This window comes from Eumetopias jubatus, unplaced genomic scaffold (assembly GCF_037043125.1).
Source record: "Eumetopias jubatus isolate StellerSeaLion01/CBP00866 unplaced genomic scaffold, mEumJub1_p1.0 scaffold_1, whole genome shotgun sequence".
NCBI classification, from domain to species: Eukaryota; Metazoa; Chordata; class Mammalia; order Carnivora; family Otariidae; genus Eumetopias; species Eumetopias jubatus.
In genome coordinates, this window is record NW_028274807.1 from 175,052,171 (window position 1) to 175,072,829 (window position 20,659).

General features: G+C 36.5%; 1 protein-coding gene across 1 annotated transcript in view; it reads right to left on the minus strand.

Annotated features, from left to right (window-relative positions):
* CNTN6 (contactin 6) overlaps positions 1-20,659 on the minus strand; it is a 151,490-nt gene that overhangs the window by 16,785 nt on the left and 114,046 nt on the right. Inside the window, 5 exon segments of the mRNA XM_028101740.2 lie at positions 3,620-3,690; positions 6,585-6,734; positions 6,857-7,015; positions 7,847-7,964; positions 8,319-8,494. Coding sequence (XP_027957541.2) covers positions 3,620-3,690; positions 6,585-6,734; positions 6,857-7,015; positions 7,847-7,964; positions 8,319-8,494 — 674 coding nt within the window.

The following is a 20,659-nucleotide window of genomic DNA, read 5'->3' on the forward strand; positions in this document are numbered from 1 at the left end:
ATCCATTAGTGTAATTTCTGCAAGTATCTATCTATATATCTGATACCCAAGAAAAAACACAGGGAGCAAATGACTTTGACTTAATTTTTTTTTTAATTTTTTAAAATAGAGGCCAACAAATGTTTTCTGTAGAAGGCCAGATAGTAACTATCTTAAGCAATGGGAGACATATGGTCTCTTGTGACAGCATGAAAGCAGCAACACTTTATACCTGAGAGGATGGGTGTGGTGGTTGGGGAATTTGTGTATGAAAACAGGAAGCAGAGCAGGGTTGGCCCATAGGTGATGGTTTGATGAAACTTGCTTGAAAGAAAAGGACCTTATAAATCATGGAAATATGCATATTTTATATATATATATATATGTATGTATATATATATATATATTTGTAACTCACATCCTCTCTGTTTAAGAATAGTATACACAGGATTTCCCATTCCTCTCACATATTGAATGTGCTAAAACAATTATTTATCAACCTTTAGTAATTTCCTACCTTAGAGGAGAAAAAATAATGCATGATATCAGGCAAAATTCCCTATACACTATGATGAAATGTTTATTTGGCCTTCGAAGAATATTGAAGCCTAAATAACCTACTTAACCATCACACTAAAGCAAACCTCTTGTAGGCTCATGTGGGAGTCACTGGTTTTGTGGGAAATGTGTTCAGAGGACAGGAATAATTTGATTAACTTACTGCTTAAGGCAGATATATAAGGACTCTTGCCCACCCTGAACCATGACACCTGTAGAGATACATGGAATTCAAATTTAGGACAAAGTAAAAAAGCATGGAGTGAGAGCCCTGTGTTCAAATGCTCCCACTGCCCACCACCCAAATCTTTTTTAAGATTTACTTATTTATTTTAGAGAGCAGAGAGTGGGAGTGGGGACGGGGAGTGGCAGAGGGAGAGGAAGAGGGAATCTCAAGCAGGCTCACACTGAGTGCAGTCGGTTGCGGGGCTCAATTCCACGACCCTGAGATCATGACCTGAGCTGAAATCAAGAGTCAGACGCTTAACCGACTTAGTCACCCAGGAGCCCCCCATATCACATTTTTAAACCTCTGTTTTCTTATCTGAAAGTGGCATTACCCACCTCCTAGCATTGCTGTGAGGACTGGATGACATGAAATGCCCAGCGCATCACAGAAACTCTGTAAGTGCTCTGTGAGTGTAGTCCCTTCTGCCTCAGGCCTCTGAGAGCTTCTTCTCTTTCAGTGCCATCCACCCATCCAACAGTACTCGGGCAGGCCATGCCACATTCCAGGCACTGTGCTGGGCTCACCATGTCTATGTGAAACTTGATGTCCAGAAGAAAGGACACCTGGTTTCTGGCTCTGTCACTTACAACGTTGAGAAAACAACATCTCTGTGCCTAAGTTTACTCACAGATAAAAAGAGTTTACTACTACTACCACTCTCTCTCTCTCCATCTTTAATGGAATTTTGTAAGGAATAAAATGGACCTTTTACTACTGCAAAACCATTTATAGATACAATGAATACTCTCATTCAACAACAATGTTTCTAAACCTCAGCACTATTGACATTTTGGGCCAGATAATTCCTTATGGTGGGGGCTGTCCTGTGCATTGTAGGATGTTCAGCATCATCACTGGCCTCTGCCCAAACACAACACTCTCCCAACTTAGTTGTGACAATCAAAGCTGTCCTCAGACATTGTAAAATGTCTACTGAGAGATAAAATCACCCTGCCTCCCAATGAGAACCCCCCCTTGTACGTGTCAGCTAGGATGATTTTTAATTAAAACATCTATGGCCATCATGCTTTTAGGTATAATATTAAAATGTCCGAGGAAGTGGATGTTTTGGCAGTATGAAAGTTATTACCAAAATGTCAAAAACATGTACACAGGCAATGAAACAGGGCAGGGCTCTTTTATCAGTTATAGCTGAGGCTCAAAGCTGACAACAAGGGTATGACATGATATGCATTCCAAAGAGAGACATCAAACCATTTATAGGCAAAATTTAGCCTCTCCTCTATGACAATGGTATATCAAAGGAGTGTTCGGTTTTTTAGGGAGACAACAGTAGGAAAATATTTCTTCTGAGAGAGTTGTTTTAAAAAGCTGTGCATTCCTACCCTTCTACCAAGGGAAAGTAATGGGGCCAATTCTCATTCTTTGCCTAACCAAGTGAAGAGGCCTCACAAAGAACCACTTGGTATGTGCTCTCCGGAATTTGGGACAGATAGGTTCTTTTAACTGACAATGCCTGAGAAACTTCTAAAGGAGAGAGAGATCTGGACAACACATGGTAGCAGAGTGAAGAGAGAGGCTAAGAGGCATGCACTATACTCCCGCTGAACATAGAACAAAGATATGTTTGCTGAGGGTAAGTGTGGATCCCATGCAAGGGACCCATGAGAAGCTTTGAAAGGGACTCTATCTTACAGAGACCATCTAGAAGAGAAAGACAACCTCCACCAGAAGGGACTGGCCATGGACCACCAGACCCCAGGCACTGAGACTTTTCAGCAGCCAGCTGGGCTTGCACCAAGGAATTGTAACTAGAAGTTCCCTGTGAGGGATCTCCTGGATGCCCCACCCCCCAGCCAAAAAACAAAACCAAACAAAAAAACAACTACCCTATAAAATAACAGCATCTGATGGTTACCAGAGGGGAAGTGGATGGGGTGGGGGGATGGGCGAAACCAGTGATGGGGATTAAAGAGCACACTTACCATGATGAGCACTGAGTAATGTATAAATTGCTGGATCACTACACTGTACATGCAACTAATTTAACACTATATGTTAACCATACTGGAATCAAAATTAAAAACTTAATAAAAAAAAAAATAAGTGTCCAGCCATTTGCCACTTCTGGAGTACTCCAAAGTCAAATTACAAATGTACCAGCCATCAGGACCTGTTCAGTACTCTTCCTCTTCTCTCAGCCCTAACCCACCACAACTCCGGAGAAGCAAGAGGTAACATAGGGATTAGGTAAGGAGAAATTCAACAGCAGAATGGAGACTGACTATACATTCCCTTTCACACTGTGGAATCCTCAGGCTGTGGCAAGCCCAAGCTACTGGAAACGAAAAACATTAGGTTGGAGAAAAGTCTAGAGTTTATGATAATAAACCAGGCTGAAATTTTTAATAAGTATAAAAATGAGCCTATATGTTAATTTGTAAGGATAAGAGCCATAAAAGCTATACCATCTGCCTAAGTTTTTGTCTGGACGCAGGGGTGTTTAAAGAACAGTGATAGGAAGAGTTATTTCCACCTGCACTCTATGGAGTCTAACTGTGTGTAAGAGCATTATTTCCAGAAGTAATAAATACAAAAATGTCTAGTCCATCAAGTAACAATTGAAATGCTACTGACAAACATTCAATAAACCCTGAAGTTGTTTTTCTTATATTTGGGAGAGAAATGTGTTGAGTTAGTTACACTCTCTCACATTAGTAGAAATAAAAGTTTCTAATACCTCCTCTAAGTAATTCATCATCAGGAGTCTTTCATACCATGTATTTTTATATATTCTCAGTAGTGATCAAATAAATCTTTTTGTTTTTCAGTATTCTTCCTGGCCAGCTAAATCTTTTTCTTTCAAAATAACTCAGTTGGACAGAAAATTACCTCCCACGTAATGACGAGTTCCGACCGACTTCCTCCACCTCCATTGATGTTTGTTGGTGCCACAACAGGGACTGAAAGCAACCAAGAGAAATGTGGGATGGCAATTATTAAAGTACATCTTCATTAGGAAGAATTTTGTTTTTAGATTTCACCTTTGAAAATCTCATGCTGCACATTGTGAGAGTCTTGCATTTTTAATGAACATAAATTATGTTTACACATATCCAAATTTCTAAGAGAGAGGACACAGTTGTGTTTGATACATGAGCACCCTGGCTCCAAAATTAATTAAAAATCGAGTAACATCGTGTATTTGACATTATTATGCATCATCTACTAATTGGCAAAATGATGTTCCATTCAGATGGTAACAGTGACACTGCTGATTTAGTGCCTTATTATACAGTTGTGCTGTAAACAAGTTACTGAGGCAGCCTATTAATTAATTCTTTTTTTAATAAACAAACTAAAATGATTTTTCTTTTTTTGTCATCAAGATAGTTTAACATTTAAAAATGCATTCTTAAAAATAGATAAGTAAATAAATTCTTGTTATTCTAACTCTCTGTTTGAATCTCACATTCTCTCAGTACAGAACAGAAAGGACTTTTCCTCTAAGCTTTCACGTGCCATCCTGTCAAGGATGTGACAGAGGCGATTTTCTCCGTTTAACTCTAGGACTCTAAGGCTCTGTGGTAGAACATTCCAGACACTGATCAATTTTATGAATTAGAAAACCAATTATGCCCTTCACGTATACCCTTGTGAGAACTAGTATGACAAATAATAAGTAGTTTGAGGTAAATTACAAAATTAATGAGAGCTGTATGTGTGGGTGTTGTAGTATATAATCAGAACGGGGTTTTACTTTATATATGTGAAAGTGTTGAAATGTAATCCTTTTCACAAAATAATGGCAGATGTATCCTAAATCTGTGATAATGGATATATCTGCATGATATACTTTTTAAAGGTTGAATTATATGTAATTATCTATATTTGGTCATTTTTGATCAAGATCCAAAGGTGGGGGGGTGGAAGTGCCTGGGTATGCTGGGTTTTACTGACTGGTAGGCAGGAATTAAAATATATAATATTTAATTGCCCACTTCAAAATTTTCTCCCACTGTGGAGACCATGCAGACAAATTTAGACTGCTTATTTTAATTATTGCCATTTGATACAGATTTTGATACAGTTTAACTTTATAAACAATATAGTGATATAATAGTCTAATTGTTCTTTTTAATAATAGCACCTATCAGACATTACCCATTTTCATACTCAAATTTGCCCTTTGTCTGCTTTGATCATCACAATGCACTTAAAAGATTGCCTTGTATTTACACCCTATTTTCTAAGTCTTCCATGGCCTTTGGCCAAAAACACATAAATCTGTGTGGGTTCTACAGTTGCACGGTTTCTGGTACTTGACAACTTAGAGTGACACTTTTCCAGGACCATTAAATAGTGTAGATACATAAGGAAATTATTTTAAATTATACTTTAATTTACTCTCTACACAGTTTCCAATATTCTGGGCAATAAAACTCCTTTTTTAAATTATTTTTTCAAATGAAACATACTAAACCCAAGACCATATTGAGAAGAAGTGTCTTTAAGAAGCTACCAAAAAAAAAAAAAGGACACACTTCAGTATGATTTGGAAACTCGGGGTAATTATTATGAACACCAGGTCTCATCATGCTACTGAGACAAGAGTGTTAGTGGTCAATAGAAGGTAGTGCACAAGCTTTACTGTAAAATTTTACAGTTAGAGTCAACCCTGCCCAAAGCTACCGTGATATAAATCAGCTGTAAAAAACAACCTAAAACTCAAGGTAACAGCGAGTCATAGGCCACCTGGGAGAGTCTTCTCCAGCCAGTCTATGGTACGGTCTGGGACTTTCTATATTAACACATTTCCTTATGCCAATCTCTTGCTCATCTAGGTTAAGACCCATGGTTATAGAGAATGCCAGTGCCCAAGTCTGAAGGTCTGAGTTCAAATCCTGACTATCTGAAACAGTCAGCTAAGATCCCAGTCTTCCTTTTCCTCTTCTGTAAAATGAAAGATTCTCCTCTCAGCTCTAAACTTCTAGGATGATCTCATTTAAGATTGTACTGTCAAATATGTTGTTTTTCAGTCCCAATCCTATAAGGAAAATACTTACATTATCTTTAATTTGAAAAAAAGCTTTAATGACATCTGACAGTTGTGCACACTTAATTGAAGTACTTTGTGCTTGTTAAGCTAAGCCAGTGACAACAGAGTGATCCCTCATTTACATGACTGAATAAGAATGTGAACTTTGTTAGCTGCATGCAGCAAGCAGATCAAATGTTACCCTGAATGTAAAGTTTAGGGGTAGAACAAAGAGGATCCATTGAAAAAACTTAAGAAGGGGTGATTTCTGAGCCAGGTTCCACTTGTATTTTGCTGTTCAGTGAACCAACTGATGCTCAGTTAGTGCTTCTGTTAAATGAGCTTAGGATTTACCTCATTTGCATGGGAAAGAATTTATACTATTGCTCAATGAAGCTGCAACTAGGTCAGAGTTGAGAAATAGATGGAAATGTGTGGCTGATTGCACCTACAGAGTCTCAATTAATTCTTGGCTACAACATTTAATGAAACAAGCAGTAACTCATTTGCATGTACAAATCTACAGATTCTCTGTTGCAGTTTGGCTAGAAAATTGATGAGATGAGAGGACAGCTTCTGAAAAACTCTTATTTTTGACATGCCTGCTTAGCTACAATCATGTCTTATTGAACTTATATTTAGGAGAAAATACTCCTTGCTTTGTATATATAAAAATGTGAAAATGAAAGCTGCTGGTTTCCTGCCTCTGATTTGGGGCCCAATATACCACAAGACCCATAAAAATACTTCTTATTTGTTTTCTTTAAGAACTATACCATAAAGGATCTTCCACATGTTTAGAAGACATTAATTTCTTACCTGATGCTTTGGTTCTTAACAATTCTGATGCTTTACTTGGTTCTCCAATCCCAATGCTATTCCCAGCAACAACACGAAATTCATATTCCACCCAAGGACTCAAACCAACCACTGTTGCATTGTAGGTCTTGCCACTGAGAATTTCTGGAACTAAAAAGGGGGGGGGGGCACTTCAGGCATCAAAACTGGCACCACTTAACATCAATCAGTCGATCAAACAAACAAATAAATCTGTTTTAAAAAAATCACCCGAAAACACTGGTGTCACTTACCAGTCGAAACAGCCTGCCAACCCACAGAAAATGGTGTCCGAGCCTGAACAGTAAATATTTGAATGGGACTATTATTATCTGAGCCTGGTCTCCAGCTTAGTTGAGAAGTAGTACTGGAAATGTGTTCCACTCTTACATCCTCAGGGGGACCTGGCGGACCTTGAAAAATATGTTCATTGATAACTATATTGAAAATTATTAAATTCATTATTTGGGATAGGGGCAGTTTATTCTTATCTGTTAGAAGATAAAATACTGAACATAATGTACTTTTAGCAAATTATTTGAGATAAAGCCCTATTAATTCAGTTTACATGGTGATAGACTAATTTAGAAATCTTCCTTTGAAGATTATAAAAATTCTGGAGTGCCTAGGTGGTTCGGTTGGTTAAGCAACCAACTCTTGATTTCAGCTCAGGTCATGATCTCAGGGTGGTAAGATTGAGGCCCATATTGGGCTCTGTGCTAGGCGTGGGAGCCTGCTTAAGAGTCTCTCCCTCCCCCTCGGTCCCTCCCCCCCTTCCTCTTAAAAAAGAAAGAAAGAAAATTCCAATCATGGAACGGATGATTATCATTAGTTAGGGAGCAAATCTCAAAAACTGAAAACAACTTTCATATATTCCTTTTTCAAAAGGTAACTCAAGTAAATGCAGCTTATATAGAGGAGAACTGTAGAAATATATGACTTTGACCCTGTTCTGATGAGAATGGTTTATCACAAATAGAAGGCATGCCTAACTTTTAGGGACTGGCACTACCCACTGAGTCTGACCATTCCTTAAAAATACACAAAACCTACTCAATTCAATATCCATATCCACACTACATATGCCATGGAGTCTTAAAGTTTAGAAAATAAAAAAAAATCTATATTTTTATCTCACTTCTTTATCATGATGTAGTTGGTTACTCAAAGATCTACCGCTGACTTATTAACATTCCTGTCTGTGAATAAATAATGTGCTCATTTATTCCCATCATTAGGCTTACCTCTAACAATGATATCAGCTACAGCAGATAAACTTTCTAGAGTTGTTTTTACAGTGCATAGATATTTTCCTGAATGATTTAACTGAATATTCCTTATCATCAAATCCCCAACAGATTCCTGCAGATAGAAAATGAAAGGGGGATAAAAACATAATAATTCCCAGCAGGTCCCATTTTTTTTACAGCTGGATAAATATTAAATATGAGACACCTCTGAAATTAGGAGATATACTAGTATCATTGTAGTTGCTCATATATGATCCCTTTTCCTATCCCGTTTTATAATTGCTTCTAGAACACAAACATTTCTATGAAAGACAGAAAACAAAATAAAACAAAAACAGATGCAGCTTCATAAACAGACAGTGGTTATCCATGCAAATAAGTATGGGGAGAATAATTATGAAAGATGTTGATTCATGTGAAAGACTTGATTTATTTTATTAAGTACTTAAAAATTTCATCAACTTACTCCTCCGATCCTTTCAAAATGAGCCACTCCTTTTTTTAAGTCTATGACATCTCCATTGAAAGACCATATAAATACAACTTCAATGGAAGGGTCATGGGACACCTGGCATGGTAGGACTATACTCTCTCCAACTGTAACGTCCATTTTGGAAGGTGGAATGGTAATAACAGTCCTCTCTGTTGAGAAAAAGTATTATTATTACAAAAAGCTTATAAAATGTGACATATGGCAACAAAATACATATTTTAAATGGTTTTGCGATTGCTTGAAATTGTATAAATATAACTTGGAGTTCTACTATATTCAGTATGAATAATTCTATTCCCTTTTCAAATGTTTCTGCATTAATCAGTGTGGCTTATTACTTATAATAAAAGGACATGGTTTTACTCATATTTTATATAAAAATAAATAGCTGATAGAAAACCGTGGACTTCAAAAGACAGTATTCCTTCATGAAAAATGCACCACACAGTTTTTATTGTTTTTTTTTATTCTGAAATTCTAGGTGCAACATTACAGTCCACACATTGGTTGCAGCTCTAGCCCGTGTTAATTTCATATACTATGAGAAAAACGATGCCATTAAGATCTTAACACAATAGTTTATATAGAGATTTATAATCATAAGTGTATATTTACTAGTGTGAATATCATATTTATCCTATTTCTGACATACCTCTAATAATAATTTTGTATTTTATCTAAAGACACAATGTGAAGAGGAAAGATGTATGTTTTCCCTCTCTTATCCAGATTTTCCAAGGCTAGAATTATACATCTGTCATAAAACACTTCCCTCTAGAAGCATCAGTCACAGTGCCAACCGCTGTTCTACAAGTCCTAGCATTTCACTGACCAAAGTTTCAAAGGTCATTTCCAAAAGTGTTCTAGTTGGACTCGAGAGTCCTATATTTCTCTGATTAAAAGAGACTCATAGTGATAGATCCTATCTGACTACATTTTTTAATAACAAAATAAATAGTTTCGATTTTAGAGGGCTAAGAATTGACTGAAAGGGCAAACTCAGTAACCATAAAGAAGCCCTGCGCACACATTTCGATTCAGATACACACTATTTTACTAAAAATAAAATATATTTTAAGGAATTTACATTCAAGAATTAGGGGTTTGTGCAAATTATACTGAAAAAATATCGTACTAAAGAAGTTTCAAAATTGTGACATGAGAACTTAGAAAATCTCTTTCTCTAAAGATCATTCGTGAGATAAAGTTTAACCCTGTAGGATCTAATAATTTTGAGTTTTAAGGTACATATTGATAAAAAGAGCCATGGAAAAATAAAAGCACATTTTATATTTCTGCATATAATGCAGAAAATCGAACTCAACTGACATCATGTATATCTTTATGTTCGTGTATTTATTTTTTATGTTTGCATAATTTAAAAATGCTCTTTCCTTTATTGTATTAGATGCATACACTTTGTAATTATTTTTGGAGAAAAGTTTGAAGAATGATTTTGTGGACTACATCCATTCCTAATTCCAAGCCTTCTTCACTTCTCTCCCCGAGTAAGGGTTTCGAGAACCCTTTTTAGAACTAGAAAATATTTTTCTTCTTGTAGTTTTTTGGAAAAGAATGTATCACTAATGTCTTATTTACATTTATGGGAGGATGAGTTGGCTAATTGGATGTGTTGGTAGTGCAAAACTGCTCTGATTTAAAGTTTTAGATCATGCAATTAAAGTAATTTTCAAACATTAAAAATTACAGCAACTCCTTCCGTTTATGGCACCACAAAATAGCAAAGTTAGACAAATCATTCCCTGCATACATAACTCATTGGTAGTACAGTAATAATGACTAACATTTCATGAATAAGAAATATTTGTATTATAATTTATAATGTTTAGATGTCATCACTAGTTAATTCATCTATTAACTAGTATTTACTGAGCACCTACCAAATTCCAGCCATCTGTCGGGAGGGAAAAAAAAAACAACATCAAATATAAATTAAAATGGGGGATCCTGAGGGGTCAGTTTATTGAAAAAGAGTTGTTTTGGCTGAGGGTAAAAGGCAAATAGGAATTAGCTAGGTAAACATGGCAGGTGGGGGAAGGATGCCTATGTTGGCGAGAGGCAGGAGCATTTACAAAGAGTCTGTGTGAAGACGAAACGTGGATGGTAGATGCAGAGCAGTCGTTTTGCTGGAAATCCTAGTATTAGACAGAGTATAATACAGGAGTGAAGATGGGAAATAGGAAGCTGGGTGATAGTCACAATAAAGACATAAAAAGTGGGCAATCGTCACAGTAAAAGACATAATTAAGATGTCTTCAGGATCAGCTACATAATCTGTGAGTCACAGTGTGAAATGAAAATGTAGGGTGCCTTGGCCAAAAAATAAAGAAGTTCTATTAAAGATACTAAATATAAAGCAACTTGCTTTAGAAATGTAGCATAACTTATAAAACGTAATAGGGTAATAGTGATAATATGAGTCACAGCATAAACTTGCAAATTGCAAAAATATTTTTGGTGTTAGTTTTATATAATACATTAAATAATGCTTTATTAAAGTTATATCTTGCTTGCTCTAAGCTTTTTCTCACATTTCTGTAAATTTACTTACTGGAATTTATGTTTTAAGCAACTTCATTTTCAATTGATTTAATTGGCATCAGTCGCTCATGACAAATGTAAAATCACAAATATTTTTCAATAATTTTTTATTTTGCTAAGGATCTTTCTCTGCTGATATAAAGGTTACCAAACTGTAAAGAGTAGTTTATAGGATTGACAACATTGGAATACAGTGCTGATAAATTATTTTGAAATATAAATCTTAGAACATCTAGAGCTGATAATTCCACAGAACAATTTTTTCTAGATTTAACTCTTCATACAAATCTGTTTTGTGTAAGTCTGAATTAAATTTTAAATGTAAATTTAAACAATGGAAATTTAATGTTCTTCTGACATACCCTGTAACTTCTGAAGGCTATACAAGAAACTGAAAGTGCCTTTATGACTTGTGTATAATCCAAAATGCCTATTTATGCATTCTGTTGCCTTATCTTCAATTACAAGGTAACACTCATTAATAGTTGGTTCACCTGGAGCTTTGTATAAAAATAGTGTTCTTTTCCATTGAGTGGAAAAACCTTTAAATTTAATTTCTGTTTCTAAGCTTCTGGATATTAGCTTTGCAATGCTGGACAATTTTTTAAAACCAGGGATGCTAAACTCTTTGAAGAATGTGAATAACTCTGTGATACGCCTCATTGCAATGCTCATGTGCAGGCTTTTATTTTGTGAGTCTTTACTGACAAAGTTTACTGCCTGAACCCTGGCAGTTCCTGTCCTGGTGCTCAGGTTGAAGAGTTAATATTTCTGCAAACATCACACTGATCACATGGACAGACTCTGGGGACAGATGGGCAAGCGGACCCCTCATACTGGATCCCAGCGCTGACTGCTTTCTGAGTCCCTTGTTCTCCTGAGGCCCTTGCAGCTGGCCATGGAAGCTTCTGAGGCTGCTGTGACCATCCCCTCCACCAGTCTGGGCCCAGGTCCTGATGTGCCCACCTTCTCAGGGCCTCAGCACTCCTGACTGCCATGAGGCATATGGGTGTACATGGTACCAACTCTTAACCACATGGACGCGGTCTGCTTGGTGAACAGGCCTGAGCCTGTCCTGCTGCTGCACCCTAAGCAGGTGCACCTGCTACCACCCAGCATATTTCCTCTGCCTACAAGCATGCTCCGCTGTCCCATCGGATTTCACTGACAAAGTACAACCTCAGAGACAAGAGCACTAAGAATTTCAAGACAGTGACATCAGGGCGATATGCCAAAATGGGGCATTTCTCAGTACAGGGTCCTATGTGACTGAGCCGCACACTGATGTAGCCAGACCTGGATGACATGTTAAGGAACGTATTCTTTTTGCTGACAGAAAATGGGAAGCACTGAAAGTATGCAGCAGAGGCAATGGTATAAAGACATACCAGTATCTGTAGGGTGAAAAAATAGATTATACATAAAAAGAAATAGCTTCTATGAGAATCGACTTTTTATCCAAAAGAAGGGGATACATGATTATCTGAGTATAGTTTCTTGTGAGTATCTGTGTGGGTGAGGGGGTGCTTGGGCAAGGAATCTTTCAACTACTGTCTCCTCTCGCCACACCACATGCAGACCTGTCCTAATCCTGTGTAGGTGGCTCAGCAAGAGCCACAGGGCTGCTGATTGCTCCCCAAAAGCGTTCTTTTCTACAACCACGCACAGCTCTGGGCTCAGAATTCGAAGTGGATACCCCACAGAGACAAAAATCACACTTGTGGAGAATGGGAGAGTGGTTCTTGTGCGGCAGAAATATACAGAATCTTCGATGCTATTTTAGGAAAAGAACAAGGACTATGCTTTAGTTCATTAACAAGTTCTCCTGTGCAAACACTTAAACTCTTAAGAAACTTTAAGATCAGAGACTCTTTTTTTTTTTTTTCAAATCATTCAAATCAGTCTCAGGGAGCAGAGGGATGTATATACACACATCTACTCTACTTCCGTCCTGGGAGTCCATATTTACCAGTAGAGTAGGTGTAATAACATGAAGCTCATGATTAACATGAAAGCACTTCTTGGTTTTTATGGATAAGTGAGATCATTATGGCCTGAATTATAACAAATTAAAAAGGAAAGAAGTCAACTGTGCTAGACTTTATCTAATCTATGAGACTTTGAAATTCTTTAAGCCTCTTTCTCTTAAAACAAAATATAGTTGTTTCCTTTTCATTCTGTATCATTTCATTCTTCTTGCAAATTCCTTAAGTATTTGTAGGAATTCTAGTCTAGTAATTTAAACATTTTAGCATGCAAAACACCTTCTCAGAGAACATGTTAAAAATGTGAATTCCTTTACTCCTACCAGAAATATTGATTCAGTAAGTCTGTGAAGGAAACAGAGAATATGGATTTTTAACAGGCCATCTTTTCCGTTGATTTTGATGTAGTTAGTCCAGGGACCATGCTTTGAGAAATACTGCCTCAGGTTTTGAAATTTGAATCTGAAATTTCTTTTTAAAAAATCCAACTTATGTAAATATATGGTTAGAAAGTCTCTAATGCTTTAGATCCAGGAAAAAGTCCTATCAAGTAAAATGTCATTGGTTGGTAATGCTTCAAAAATAAATACACAAAAATGGACTTTGGAGGTTATTTAACTTTAATTAATTCTGTATACCGTATCTGCTTTTAGAGTTTCACAGTACATTTTAGCATATTGAAAGCTCAGAGAAATTCTGGATTAAAGAAACTTCTTAAAGTGTATTTAATCTAGGTTCCCTACACTAACTAGATATGGAACAGTTTAACACCTCTTATTACATTTTAGGATATAAGAGGGGTGCCTGGGTGGCTCAGTCAGTGGAGAGTCCAACTCTTGATTTCAGCTCAGGTCATGATCTCAGGGTCATGATATCAAGTCCCAAGTTGGGCTCCAAACTCAGAGGGGAGTCTGCTTGAGATTCTCTCTCTCTTTCTCCCTCTGCTCTTCACCCCACTCATGCACGTGCCTGCGTTGCACGCATTATCCCTCTTTCTCTCTCAAATAAATAAATAAATCTTTAAAAAAGAAATACATTTTGGGATATAAGAGATCCTGAAAAACAACGTTTGGAAATATGACTGTCATGGTTGAAGAGGATTAACACACATTCATATACACATGTATATGTGCTTATCTGAGTGTATTTATTTGGCACACATATACATATAGAAACACATATTTATGAGACAATCATGTAAATTTGAGCTCTAATTCTGGAATAATTATTAACTTTGTAATATAAGAAAACTAGTTTTACTTTTATATTAAAAAGATTCCCTTTTCTGTTAAAGATACATTATGAAATATTTATACATGAAATTATGATGTCTATGATTTGCCTCTAGATATTTGGGGTGGATGTTGAGGAAGTAGTAGATGAGGGTATGGATGAAACAAAGTTGGATATGAGCTGATGATTAACAACCCTGACTGAAGGGTGCATAGGAGTTCCTTCTACTATTTTTTCTACTTTCCTGTTTGTTATTCTTAATAATAATAAAAGAAAAACAGAAAATGATGAAATTAGTAAATATTTATATACAAAATAAGGAGGCATCTTTCCCATTTAGTTTCTAAAGAGATGAGGATATGTCACTTTTTGAAGATTATTCTAAATATGAATGACATACATGAAGAGTTCATAAAATTACAGAATATTAATGTTTCCATTTTCAATCTATTTTAGTGAGATACAAATCATATAAAAATAGCTTGACCTAACAATCCTATTCTTGGGGAGTCTGGGTGGCTCAGTGGTTAAGCATCTGCCTTCGGCTCAGGTCATGATCCCAGTGTCCTGGGATTGAGCCCCATGTCTGGCACCCTGCTCAGTGGTGAGTCTGCTTTTCCCTCTGCCCCAGCCCTGCTTGTGCTCTCTTGTTCTCTCTCTCCGAAATAAATAAAATCTTTCAAAAATTATTTTTAAAAAATCCTATTCTTAAGAAGTAGAAGGAAAGGTTTAGTAAGATATATAATGCTTTTGATGACTAGCCTTACTCAAATTCACATGGTCATCATAGCCAAAGATGCTTCCAGAACACATCTTTAGTTATGAGTACCTCAGGACACATGAGAACTGATATTAAAACTTCTGTCAGAACTGTTTAGCATGATTTCTCTAAACACAAATGAGACTTGTTCCTTGTATCAATGGCCAAACACACTATTACATATTTTGATCCCTAACTACAGTTTTAGAAACTAAGGGATGGCAATTCAATGTGTAATTGGATTGGCCTTTCCTGACTATCCAGAACTTATTCTTTTTGGTCCCTTTTTATGTGTTTCTTTTGTACCTTCAACTCAGTTGAAACCTTCATCTATGAGTAATAATCTTTCAGTGTCACTGTTCAGAATAATAATTTCTCAGGTGTTTCTGAAGTTACCAACTTCTCTCAAACAATGGACAAAATAGGGAAAAAAAAATCACCAAACCATTCTTACTCTGTACAAACATAGAATTCAGCCTTCATTTGTCTATGACATTATAGGAAAGGTTGCTAAGATACCAATATAAAGGCAACTAGTGTATAAATAGCACTTCAAATAGGTGACAACATTTTCTGATATTTTCTCTCACTAGTTAATTTGTGAAGACTACAAATAAATACTTTAAATTTGGTCCTCTTCCTAATTCCTCAGAATCTCAATTTAACATACCTATTAACATACTAGCCCTTTCTATGGTTCTTAATGTCTTCTTCCATTCACATGCTTCAATCTGGGATCATAGTTTTTCTAATTATAGGAACATCATCAGTGTTTCTCTTAGAGTGGAGTTGATAGTGATGGAATCTCGGAGATTTTGTCTGTGCAAAAGCATCTCTACTTTGTATTCATTCAGGAGGATATTTTTGCTGAGAAGAGAATTCTTATTACTAGTGTCTTTCAGCTCATGAAAAAGCCATTCCACAGTCTTCTGGATTTTCTTATTTCTGTTGCTATCACAACTGCCAGTCTTATTGTTGTTCTTCTGAAGATAATGTATCTTTTTTTATCAGGATAGTTTTTCTTTTCTTTTCTTCTTTTGGTTTCACTACTATGTGCTTATTTAGACTTTCCTTCGTGTTTATTCTCATGAGGGCTCATATAATTCCCTGACTAGGATGACTGCTGTCATTTTCAGTTGTTTTTTTTTTAATCTCTGACAAATATTTCTTCAAATACTGCTCATCCCTCATTTTCTTTCTCCCCTCTCCACTGCATTTGGAACTACAATTTCGCATATTTTGGAATTATTCATATCTAATATACTCTTTTTTTAAAAAAATTTTATTTATTTAGTTGAGAGAGAGAGAATGAGAGATAGAGAGCACGAGAGGGAAGAGGGTCAGAGGGAGAAGGAGACTCCCCGCTGAGCAGGGAGCCCAATGCGGGACTCGATCCTGGGACTCCAGGATCATGACCTGAGCCGAAAGCAGTCCCTTAACCAACTGAGCCACCCAGGCGCCCTCTAATATACTCTTTATGTTTTGTTTTTGTTTTTGTTTTTTTGTCTTCCCCATTGCATTTTCTCTTCATGTTGCAGTCTGGATCTTTTCTATTCACACATCCTCCATTTTACTAATTTTTTTCTCTGCCGTATCTGATCTGGTATTAAATCAATCTATATTGTTCTTAATTTTAGCTTTTATATTTTTCAGTTCTAGACTTCCAGTTGATTCTTTTTTTATTGCAGTGGAGTTGACACACAATATTATATTTGTTTCAGGTGCACAACATAGTCATTCAACAATTCTAGACATTACTCAGTGCTCACCACAATAAATGCAGTCACCAGCTGTCACTGCACAGTGTTATAACACATACCCCCTAGGCTGTACTTCTCATTTTCATGACTTACTGGTTTTATAACTGGAAGTTAGTACCTCTTAATCCTCTTCACCTATTTTGTCCATCCCTCCGTCTGGTTTGTTTCCTTCTTCTGGTAACCACCAGTTTGTTCTCTGTATTTAAGAGTCTGTTTGTTCTTTTGTTTTGTTTTTTTAGATTCCACATATAAGTGAAATCATACGGTATTTGTTTTTCTCTGTCCAACTGATTTTTAATACATGCCATTTCCCTCCTGAAATTTTCTATCTTGTCATCTATTTTTAACATATTAATCACAATTATTTAAGAACCCCTGTCTAATAACTCATATTCCTATCAGCTGTGACTTATTGCTAATGTCTGATGTTCTTCTGGGTCTTGATCATTTGGTCCCGGTTCCAGCTCTTCCTGGTAACATTTTACTGAATACCAGCATTGTGCATTGAAATGTAAATGTTTTTATTGTTATATTTTTTCCAAGAAAATTTACTTTTTTAATCAGTCAACTAAAAACAGCAGAGTGCTGTCGGGAATGGATATGAATGGAGTCTGAATGTCGGTCATTTTAAACACTGGTCAAATTTGTTCTGTTTCCATTGCCGGGACAAAGTCTTTTAGGTGTCTCCACTCAAGGTCGAGTTGTGTAGTAGGCTTCATTTAATCTGGCTAATTCTGAGCCCCAATTTTTGTCTTCCTTACACTGTGAGGCTACCGAAATTTCTGCCTGAGGCATTTTCTGCTATTTTTTCTTTTTCTTTTTTATTCCTAATTTGTAGTGCTTGGGAAGTGGCAAGTTTCTGGAGAAAAATCCTGGGGAGTTCTGCTTTTCTTTTTGTGCTTTTCTTTTCTCCAGAATATTGTCCTTCATGTTGCAAACATTTTTATGTTAAATCCTTAACATAAAAATATACCAATTGTTTATTCAATCTTTTATTCAAAACCATTTAATTAGTATAAAATCCTTACCTTCTTCCAGATGTACATCTGTATGAATACTAAGCAAATGAAAAACACTGAACTGAGGAACTATTAGAGGACTTCCATCTAAGAGGCAAAACATTCTAGTTTCTAGAAGGGAGACATGATAGAATCAAGACAAATCATGAGGTTGTATGAATGGGTTTCTCAACCTCAACATTATTAACGTTTTGAGCCAGATAATTTTTCATTGCAGGTATGTATGGGTGGATTCAGAGTGAGGTGAGGAGGCTGCCCTGTGCATTCCAAGATATTTATCAGCATCTTTGGCCTCTTCCCACTAGATGTCAGTAGATCCTCCAGTTGTGACAACCAAAAATATCTCCACACTGTCAAATGTCCCCTTGGAGGCAAAATCAACTTGGTGAAGCACCTGTGTGCTACAGCAACACACTGGGAAAGAGATGGTGGTGGTTTAACTGAAGTTTAGTAAGTGCAGTGGTGAGAAGTAGTTAGATTCTGTACATTTATTGGTGCTGAGGCCATCTGTTGGACAATTGGAGATGGGGTTTGAAAGAAAGCAAGGAGTAAAAATGACTAAAAGGATTTGACAGGGCAAACGTCACTATCGACTATTACTAATAGAGAGGGAAAGACTGCGGTAGGAGCAAGTTTTGGGAGTAAGAATCAGGAGGCCAATACTAGCATACTGTAAATTGGTAAGTGAAGGTGATAAATTTGTGGGTGGATTTGGGGAATGAGGTAGGTATCTGAACTGAGTGTATCATTTTGGAATTAGCTTGTGGATGGTATTTAACATGTTGAAACTGAATTAACTCACCAAATGAGTGGGAGTAGATATGGCAGAGAATAAATTCAAGAACAAATCCCTGGCACACTCCAAATTTAGGAAATGGGTAAGATTAAAAGGAACCAGCAAAGTAAATGGAAAGGGAGTGACTTAAGATGTAAAAGGAAAACCTGACAAATGCAGCGTGTAGGCAGCCAAGCGAGGAATATGTTTCAAGAAGGATGTGATCAGTAGTTTGACAGGTTAAGTAAATGAAGATGGGGAACTGACTGCTGGATTTCACAATGTGGAGATTACTAGTCACCTTGTTAAGAGCAGTGCTGATGGAATGGTAGGGGAAAAGCCTGGTTGCATTGACTCAAAACAAAGCTGACCAGAAGGACTGGAAAAGCAAGCCCACATAGAAAATTTTTGAAGAATTTTGATATAAAGGAGAATAGTCAAATATGGCAGTAGCTGGAAGGGAAGCAGGGTCAGAAAAGGTCTTTTTTTAAAATGATGAGAATAACAATATGAAAGTATTCTGGTGGGGATGGTGTGTTACACAAAATAATAGAGATGAAAGAGAGACTGAGGTAGACAGAGACAGAGAGGCAGAGAGGAAATTGTCCCTGAACATGAAAGGGAATCATACCTAGAACACAAGTGGTAGATTTGAGTTCATGACCTATTATGTACCAAATTGTGCTTTATTGATTTCTTGATAAATTTTGTTTAAGCAAGAAATGACCAAATCTTGACTTTTTGTAAATGTTAGTAGAGAAAAATAGTATCACTATAAAATATAAGCTATACAATATCCTGATGAAGATAATTGATTAAACACAGTGTTTATTTTCAGTATTTTATAAACATCTAATAAATGAAGCCAAAAGAAGTTTTCCATAAGACCTAAATCCACCAAAACAGAGATCAAAAGGGGAGACAAAATTTGAGAAACTGGAACGAAATGAAATGATTTCTAACTGATCTACAATAAAGCTCAATATCCTACGCTGGCTGTGAGGAAGGCAGAGAAGAAAATTCATTGAACATGTCAAACTCCCTTTTGGACTTTATGAATAGGAAGCACTTGGGTCTCTGTAGTGTAGTAGAAGATTGGCAAATTATTCTCCTGAGAGGATATGAAATGGAGAGTCTCCGAACTGCTTGGTAGCAAGCATAGTTGAAGATGAGGGAATCTTAACTAAAAACAGGGAAATTAAGGAACATGTATATAGTAAGGGCTGAGATCCATGTCTTGTAATGTCATATAGCTCTGAGGATGCTGGTTGCTGGGCCTTTGCTCTCTGGGCAGGGAAGCGGGGTGGGAAGTGGGCGACACTTGTCCTAGGGCTCTGATAAACCTAAGAGAAAATCCTAAACATAGTGTGTTTAAGTTTTCCAAGGATATATACTGGCCAGATCATCTTAGTGTGAAGTCCAATATTAAATGCTCCCCCCCACACACATACACTTGATCAGAGCTTTCTATAAGATTTTTAGTGCCCTATTCTTAAATGTGAGCAAATAACTAAGATTCACAAAGTATCTTGGTATATCTCTTACTAAAGGGTAGGGATTAAAACAAAGAAAGAGAAGAAAGCAGTTTGGGACCACAGAGGCCATTCAGGAAAAAATAAGCTAGATAAAAGAAAAACTATGAGCAATATTTTCAGAGAGGGGAAAAAATGCAAGGTATTATATAAAGGAACAGTCAGAAAATAAAAGGACACTTAGACATTTAAAAAAAAATAGCAAAGTCAAAAATTCCCTGAGGTAGAACAAAAAGGATATAAAATGGATACTAGGAGAGAGAAACAAACAAAAATATACACAATTCACACACACACACACACACACACATATGTGTAAAAACTGTATCCCTATCCAAATATATAAATATATAAAATATAATAAACTACACACACAGATACATACATGTATACATACACATACACACATAAACTAGAGTACCAGTTTAGGAAATCTAACTTTTTCAATAATAAGGATTCTAGACAAAGCAATGGAATAAATTATTAAATTATCCAGGAAGACATTCCAGGATAAAGAAGTATGAGTTTTCAGGATGACAAAGTGCACCAAATGCCCAGTATAGAGGCTGAAAATAGATTTCCAACACAGCACATCATCAGGCAATTGTGGAACGCTGGGAAAAAACAACCGAGAGAGAGAGAGAGAGACATGCAGACAGACAGAAACGATGTCATAAACAACAGATCA